General features: G+C 38.8%; 2 protein-coding genes across 2 annotated transcripts; one reads left to right on the top strand and one right to left on the bottom strand.

Annotated features, from left to right (window-relative positions):
• The first annotated feature begins 575 nt into the window (after positions 1 to 575).
• LOC129267594 (muscarinic acetylcholine receptor gar-3-like) lies at positions 576 to 1,883 on the top strand. The gene has a single exon (XM_054905241.2). The coding sequence runs from the start codon at positions 576 to 578 to the stop codon at positions 1,881 to 1,883; it is 1,308 nt and encodes a 435-aa protein (XP_054761216.2).
• Positions 1,884 to 5,156: 3,273 nt separating this feature from the next.
• LOC129267595 (uncharacterized) lies at positions 5,157 to 7,956 on the bottom strand. Its single transcript, XM_064104385.1, has 2 exons — positions 7,632 to 7,956; positions 5,157 to 6,313 (listed from the first exon to the last, which is right to left on the bottom strand). The coding sequence occupies exons 1-2, from the start codon at positions 7,954 to 7,956 to the stop codon at positions 5,463 to 5,465; spliced, it is 1,176 nt and encodes a 391-aa protein (XP_063960455.1). The 3' UTR covers positions 5,157 to 5,462.
• Between the last annotated feature and the right edge of the window lie 1,013 nt (positions 7,957 to 8,969).

Genomic DNA, 8,969 nt, shown 5'->3' with positions numbered 1-8,969 from the left:
GAGATATCTTTTCTTTATAGGGGGGGGGGGGTGGATGACAATAACTGTAATATCATAGACCCAGCTAAATCGCTTTACCAGCGAAAGAAATATGTTTCAAAACAGGCATATGTGTAAGGAGAGTGAAACGAATATGATGATACGGTGCATTAAAAAAATTCAATTTAATTATTTTAAATTGAATCCATTCATTCATAATTAAAAAAAAAAAAAAACCTTTCCAACCTGGCTAAGATGAGCATCCGAATGGAAGGAGAATTCTCCCCCCCCCCCTAAACTCAGTCGAAAACCATATTTTCCTGGCGGTCGCTTAATCGATAGGCCTAAAAACTGAGACAACTATATCAGTATTGTAGCAGTGGCTTTGAAATGCTGGGTTCAGACAATTATTATGAAGGGTGAGCTGTTGTATGATCGACCTACCGAACCGTTGTGTGAACACAACATTCTGATGCCACTGTAATACAGCGTAGGCCTACAAGTTTCAATGCCTTTTCGGATACGTTGAAGATGATATGAGACTCTATAACAGGCACATCGTTCTTTTTATGCTTGATCTAACAGTTGGTGCCGACATGGACACCTTCAACGCTTCAATCTGGACGACTGACACGACAGAGGTCACTGATCTCTTTTACGAAACAGGGACAACCCCCAAAGAAACCAACAGACCTGTTTTCAGCATCACCTTCTTAATCCTCGTGATATTGGCTGCATCAACCGTCCTGACCAATTCCTTGATACTGGCTGCATTTTACGTCGAAAAGAAACTGCGGACGTACACTAACTACTTTATCCTGAACATGACCATTGCGGACTTTGCGGTCGGATTCCTCTGCATGCCGATCCGGTCAATGGTTCATCTTTTTGACGGATGGCCCTTCGGCAAGGTGGCAAGTATTTTCTTCATGGGGTTTCAGAACTCTATTCTGGGTGTGTCCATTTGTGGCGTTGTGACGATCTGCATAGACAGGTACATTGCGACCTTCTATCCCATTCAGCACTACCAGAAAAAGAGTATCCGCAAGGCTACAGCGGTGAATGTCTTTACTTGGGTGTCATCCTTTGGCCTCTGGATGATGATGTCCACGGCGTGGGACTTCATCCAACCCAACAACCTTGTAACATCCTCCGGTTTCTCTAGACCTAACTATTCCCTCACCTACACGTCTACCTTGTTCATGTTTGCCCTCCGGTTCGGCTTGCCATTCGTCATCATGACCGGCCTGTACATAAGAATATACTTCCGGGTCAAGAACATAGGTAGTAAGCATCTCACGAAATATATGAAAAAGAAAAAGACCAATGAAAAGGAGAGTTCGGTTACTGGTTCCGTTTGTACGGACGAACAATCGAGCACTGCAACTGTAGCCAGTTTAGAAGAAGGGCCGACAGATATTGATCAGACATTTGCACTACCAGGAATGTCCAAAAATGTCGAGAAGTCCGAATCATCCAGAAATATAATAAAAAACGACAAACATGACAAAGTAACTGAAAGCCGCGCCTCTCTTGAAGATGGCAAACCTAAAAATGTCTCACTGGCAGTTGTGCCACATGGTGGCAAAAGGTTGGCGGCATTGGAGAACCAAATTACAAACAAACCTCAACGAGAATCAAGAGCCGAGGGACAGAAAGCGATGCGGACCCTGACATTCATTGTCTTTGTCTTCATCGTGACCTGGTTACCAACAGCCGTGACAGTCACCACGTACGCCCTCTTTCCAGATTTCTCCCACTACATCAACAAGAAAGTCAGGCTGTCAGAGATCAGCCGCTGGGTCGCCTTCAGTAACAGTCTCGTCAACCCCTTGGCGTACGCCATGGCTCAGCCCTTGTTTCGACACACCATTGTCAAGATCATCTGTCGTCAAAAGATTTGACCGTCGTAACCTCTTCTTTAACATGCAAAATTGTAAGGGCGTGCGTACCTGGAAAACTAGGGATTGTTCGCTAGGATTTAAGAATATAATGAGTATATTAAAATTGGGAGGTCTTTATCGAAAGTTGGTGAACCAGAGCAGCAGTTTCAGAGCTGACGAAAAATTGCAAATATCAAGGGCCGCGGAACGGTTTTGAAAGTTTTTTTTGGGGGGGTTCAAACCATGCAAACAATCACAATCGGATGGTCATTTTTTTTGTTTTTGTACACGTTATTTGAAGAAAAGTGGGGGAGGATGAAGCCCATCCAACACCCCACCCCCCGTTTCCGCGGCCCCTCAATATTTCGTTTGTCTAGATTCAATTAATAAATAGCTGTTTGATTCACCAATATTCGACAAAGACTTCTTTGTTCTTTGTCATGAAGGGCTTTTGACAATACGTATTTTTATGTTCTTGAATCTCCAGTACGTCGCCGTGCAAAAAAGCATACATAGCCTCCAGCCAATTCACGGTTGTATAATGGGCCCCGTCTTACAAAGAGTTACGATTGATCCAATCAACCTCAAGTATATGGAAATCCATCAATGTCATAATTTTTTCTTTAGGAAATTGGCACAATGTCCTTTGAAAACAAAAAGAAGCATACTGAACTGTCAAGAAAACAGTGAATGTATGAAGATACATCACATCTAGAACATATTTTGAACAAACATGTGTTTTAGACGTTGACGTTGCTGGCCGTCCATAGTTGTGGTTGATTGGATCAATCTGAACTCTTTGTAAGACGGGGTTCAGGATTCATTGAAGGGCATGATAATCACGCAACAGGTCGTAAAGATGTTCATAAAGATAGGTACGTCTTCGTCTCACAAAGATTGATCCTATTCAGGGGCCGCGGAACGGTTTTCATAGTGGGGGGGGCTGAGCCGAAAGTGGGGGGGGGGGCTGATCATCACAATCATATGGTCATTTTTACGTTTTTGTACACGGTTTTGGAAAAAAGTGGGGGGGCTGAAGCCCCCCAGCCCCCCCCCCCCCGCTTTCGCGGCCCCTGCTATTAATCGCAACTATGGAAAGACTACAACGCCAAAATTTATAATATATTTCAATTCAAAGAATTTCTAAATATTACTGTCTTGACCCATTTTTTGTTTTCGTTACTAAAGGGACGTTAAATACCATTTCGATATGCAACATTATGTCATTGATATATTTCTATAATTTTTTTTAGTAAATTAACCACAACTATGGGTACTGATATGCGCTATACAAGCAACGTTCTGTTATTATTATTATTGTTGATATGAAGATTTCTCGTTTACCGCGTTTACAGCGTTTCATTAAGTAATTCAAGATTGACTTATGTGCTCTGCAAATCATTTTTACAATATTATTGTAAATGGTATGCTTATTCGTTTTGTGTAAAGGTTTTATATTCACAATTCAAATTCATGTAAGAAATCACATTTTTCTGCATTATCAAGATTGGGCAAATTAGTCTCATGTGATCATCATAAGTTTTCCCCGATTATAGTACACGTATAATGCTCTCAAATTACTTAATTTTAGAAGTAACCTAAGACAAATATTAGTGGCTCAATGTAATACGTACATTATATATATATTCTTACAGGCATATTTAACAAATCCCATTTGTGTAAATATCAAAATATGTGTAATATTTAATTGCACAATTTTTAGTCATATAAATATTTGTAAATAATTCGTTGTTGTATTTTAGTGTTTGTATGAATTGCAACATGGTATTTTTAAAGATTATATTAAAAATGGAAACTTGCATTCGGTAAAGAAAAAAAAATGAAGTTAGTGGCCTGGTCCATCATCAACAACAAAAAGTTGATTTGAATTCAAAACAAACCGAGATAAAATGATTTTTAAAGGAATGGGATGTCAAATAAGAAATTATAAGTTTAAGTTCTCAAATCAGTGATCAGCACAATACGGGTCCGTATGTAAATGAAGAAAACTATGACGACACCCACCGTTTTTTTAATTTTATTACATAAAATTCTCCCCTTCTAATCTCTGGGACCCGTTCCTTAAACAGCTAAATGTTCTGAAATCCCTTAATTCTAATTGACCGGTAGTTAATTTGTTATATAAATTGTTCTTTTGTTATTTTGACAGGTCTTTATGACACGGTACCATGAAATGGTGTAAAGCACATCATAGTTTAATCGTACTTATATACTTACATACCTAACAGTTACAATCACCATAGAATGCAATTTGGAAGAATGGGAGAATTTGAGGCGATATAACGATGCCATTTTGAGTAAACTTCTGGCTCTTCTTAACGATCGTTTCAATTCTGAGCTACGTTTGAAAAAAAAAAATCATACGTCAGATGGAGTTGACAAAATAACAATCTAGACGTCTGGCATTGATTTTTTTTTCATAGAAAGCCTCTGAATGGTAAAAATCTGGGCTATTTCAAAATATTACGAACGATATACCATACGATAAATTTTGTTTTTCAACTGTTATTTAGATTTTTCTCTGCCGATGATTTTTCGCTCAGCAACGAATGGAGGATTCAAGACCATCACATCAACCTTATTCTTTTTTTTCTCTCTCTCATTCTCATGTTCGTTTTTATACCTGTACCTACAAATCTTTGATCAATCCTTTCAGGGATCCACACTCAACAAGCCCTGCTTTTCAGTGGATCCCTCCATTTACTCAACTTTATTTTATTGAAAAAATGAGTTATAAAGGTAGCCTTGCTTTTTGTCGAGAATGATATACATTTTGTTCTATTTCCATTGCATATACTGTTATTGGTTAATATGATTATCACGTTATTTAGTATTTACCATAAACATTTATTTACTCTTCTTGTATAGTCATATTGCTTGCAATGTATATTCATTTGTATTGATTTGTATGGTTATCATTTTATATCTGTGTAATTATTTTCCTATGTTGTATCATTGGGTTGAGAAATGAAATAGACTTGAACAGCGTGTCAAATGCTCTTCATGACAAGGAACAACAAAGCAGTCTTTGTCGAAAACTGTTGAATCAAACCAGCAGTTTACTCCTTGAGGAAAGTGCTGTTAATTAATTCTCGACAAAGACTTTCTCGTTGTTCTTTGTCATGATGGGCATTTGACAATACATTTAGGCCTACCAAGTTCTTGAATCATCCGTACATAGCTGAACGAAAAATCCGTAATATCTGTGGTCCTAATCCACCAGGGGTTGTATTATAAAGATTGTTGGTATGATATTTTGTTTTTAGTTGGAACGTAGAAAATCTATTGGAAAAAAAATTCATGAAAATGAAGTTTTATCAATACAGTACTGTCGTCTGTGACTCTAGACAAATGACATATTTACATTTTTCTCGGCAGCTCCGAATCTTAGCGACGATCAGCTGCCCCAATTCATCAATTTTTGACATAGCCCTCCTAGCTTTTCGTTGTGATTTGACTTGCATTTTCAATGCATTTGCTGTGTGCTATAATGTTAACCACGAAAGTCATTAAATGCACTTGTGACAAATTACGTAAAGTTTTGTTTTCTTTTTGTTAAACTCACTGTATTAGTCGCTATCAGTACTTCTGAAATACAAACATTGATTTAGCGTCACACATCACAAGTTGAGTTGGGGAAAGACATGTCAGCTGAATCCATTCACGTGGCTCAGTAACCGAGTCCACGCCTTCGGTGACGACCTCAACTACATGGCCAGTATACTTTCTAATCTTCACCTGCCCGTTCTTTGTCTTGATCGCCACGTATATGCTATCCCGCGAATCGACTGTGATGAACTGTCTGGCGTCTTTCACCCCTGGCATCCTACTCACGATGTCCCCGCCAGGATCAAGAACACTGACTGCGTCTTCGTTTCCTCTCCACGAGTTGGTGACAGCAATGTTGCCTGTCCGCATCAAGGCGATGCTCCACGGATCCACGTCCGTTTTAATGGTCCTGGTTCGTGCCCCACTAACAGGGTCCACCACCTCGATTTCTTTAAATCCACGTAGTCCGATGTATATGTTATCCTGTGGGTCGATGCTCAGAGACCGGTGCGTACCAGATATCCGCAGTGCGTACAAAGGCCTGGCCACCGACTGCCTTCCGCGGTATTTGCATGTATATATCTTGACCGACTTCACGTCGTCGTTGCAGATCACCAAGGTTCCATCTCTTAACCGCGTGAGACTTCTGATTTTCAGGTGGTCTAGAATCCTTTCCCGCTTTTCAGTGTTGGTGTTGATGATATCGATACCGCCGGATCTGTATCCAACAGCCACGCAGTTCCCGGGTAATGCCAAACATGCTTTGAACCACTCTGCTTTGTCGGTTGGAAGACCAATTGTTTTAACCAAGTGCCATTCGGCGTTGCCACCATCGGTACTGTCTTTCAAATCGATATCTTTGAAGTCCTCGAGAACATCCCCTGTAAAAGGAATAAAAGGATTATTTTAAGTCAAGTCCACCCTAGAAAAATATTGATTTAATCAATAGGGCGATTCCATACGTGTCGTATGGGACATTTTGACAACAATTTTTAGTTTCCTAGCCGAATACTTGAGCAATAAAATATTCTTTTTTTGTCAATGATAAAGCTATAGTGGGTAGTCATGTAAAAAACTAATAACCAACACAAAAAAATTGATTATGGGTAAATTATAGGTGAAAATGTTGTGTGTCGTACGGGACGCAGAGATGACCCGTACGACACGCAACATTTTAAGCTCTAATTCACCTATGGACAACATATTTTTGTTGGATGTCAGTTTTTTGCATGTCTACCCAGTAGTACTTTAATATTACCACAAAGCTAATTGAAGTTCTTCGTTCATTTGGACAGCAGGTTGAAAAATGTTGCCAAAATGGCTGATTTTTCTAGCATGGAATCGCCCAATAGAGAAATAGTATAACGCTGAAAATTCAATGAAAATCGGATGTAAAATAAGAAAGTTATGACATTTTAAAATTTCGCTAGTTATATGAACCAGTCAGTGACATGCAAATAAGACAATCGATAATGTCCCTAACTAATTCTAATAGCTGTCTTGTGCATTAACATATTCAAATATAATTTGACAGTTAAATAAAGAAATGCATTTATCGGAAAAAAATAATTAAAAGTGGGGTTGTATTCTATGCAGTGTTGAAAGGGATGTCTATATAGTGGTTGATAAGGCCTACGTCTACATCTACTATTGGTGAATCTCGACCCACTCGAGATATCGGATACAGAATAGAAGCGAGTTTTTTCACTTGGAGTCACTAGCGTATCCAGCATCAACTATGATAAAGAAATGTATGGGCCCATGCACAAGCAGGCATGATAGAGTCACTATTGTCCCCAGACAATTGGGCCCATGAAATGCTTTGTAGGATCTGATACGCGCCTGCTTGGAGTAATGAGATGTACATTATGTTAGTGGTACATGGCTTTGTTACAGAAATAGTTACAATCAAACGCAACTAAAAAATCAAACACACTTGGTTTTCAACTAAATAAAACAGCGCGTTTAGGATTTGCTTTTTATTTATTTATTTATTCTTTTAAGTTTCGTTCTAACGCAACGCTAACTGCAACAGGCAGCTGGGGCAGGTTTTCTACAAACCTTTGTTAAGCAGGGACGATTGCATAGCCTTGGTGGACGCCATCATATCCATGCACTCGTCTTGGATAAAATGGAATATCCTTTTTAATTGTAATTTTATCAAGGAAAGAGAGCACATACTGATTGAGGTCCTTATACCTTGTATATAAACTTCCTGGGACAGATCCAGGCGTTGTACGTGTTTGAAAGCGTCTGCTAATCGTTTTCTGATCGCGGCCGGTTTCCCGCTCTGATTTTTTCGCCATCGTATCAGCATCGTTGATAGTGCACCCTCAATGTTGTTCGGATGGTCATGTTTAAAGTGGCTGAGTTTGGAGTCTTGGAAACCTAGTCTCAGTCCCAGCTTATAATAATCCTCAGGGTACAGCTTAGACGCTAGTTCCACCAACTCATGGTCCCTGAGATCATCGTCATTTGGGTCTTGAGAGCTTACGGGATAAAATGAACAAACATTGAAAATCATTCTTTAGAGACGAGTGTTAAATGCTTGCTCGGGAAGTTTCATTATTTTAAATACAATTTATGGCTTTCAACGCAGTAAATAAGATCGCATTAATCGAACTATCTGATAAGCCAGAAAGAATCTAAGAACCAGCAGGATTCGAACCTCTCATCTACTGATTTAGAGTACTATGTCATTGATTGGAGTTCTCAAATCTGTTCATTTTTAAGGCTGCCATTCTCTACCTAAGCAAGAAGGACCTCAAACACTTCGGTCATACTGACTTGTGGTAACATTCCAGCGAATATTGGAAATTATTGTGGCTCGATAGGTGAATCATTTCATATTTAATGTTGGTAGGCCTATTCTATTGGATTGATACCAAATACCAAGAAAATGGTCCATATTGGCTCGTGATTTTTTTTTTTCAATATGTAAATTATTATGATTAGATTACTTGAATTATTGCATATTTAATGTTGGCATTTTAATCCAGAAATAAGTCTGACCTAAAATACTTATGAATCGTTCGACCTGTGGAATACGTATACTAATATTGAAAATCAATATAGGAATAATTTAATCATTTCATATGTAATCATGTTGTAATCTATTAGAATGACCACAAAGTCTTCCGTATCATACACATTGGAGGTGTATTTCCAGGCGCGGATCCAGGAGGGGGCCGGGGCCGGCTCGGCCCCCCCTATTTTTTGACAACCTGCAGAAAAAAAGTGTACTCTTTAACTTGATAGAAATTATGAAAAACAGAAAGAAAAGTAAGAAAGAGGTAGCATACCCATGATGTGTAATTTACAGCCTCGTAACGGCCAGCCCGACCCCGAAAGGAAACAAGAAAAAGGTGAGGGAAGAATTTGAAAATAGACTTTATATAAAAATTTTCGCTTAAGGATTAAATGGCACTTATATATCCAGTTCTGAAATCAATTTGCACACAATATTTTAGCTCGCACATCAAGCTTTCATTATTTTGTTTTATTTACACAAATTGTTAGTATATATCACAATTTTCA

Source organism: Lytechinus pictus, chromosome 9 (genome assembly GCF_037042905.1).
Source record: "Lytechinus pictus isolate F3 Inbred chromosome 9, Lp3.0, whole genome shotgun sequence".
Taxonomy (NCBI): Eukaryota; Metazoa; Echinodermata; class Echinoidea; order Temnopleuroida; family Toxopneustidae; genus Lytechinus; species Lytechinus pictus.
Note: the sequence above shows the minus strand (reverse complement) of the source record. Positions and strands in the feature narration are given on the sequence as shown.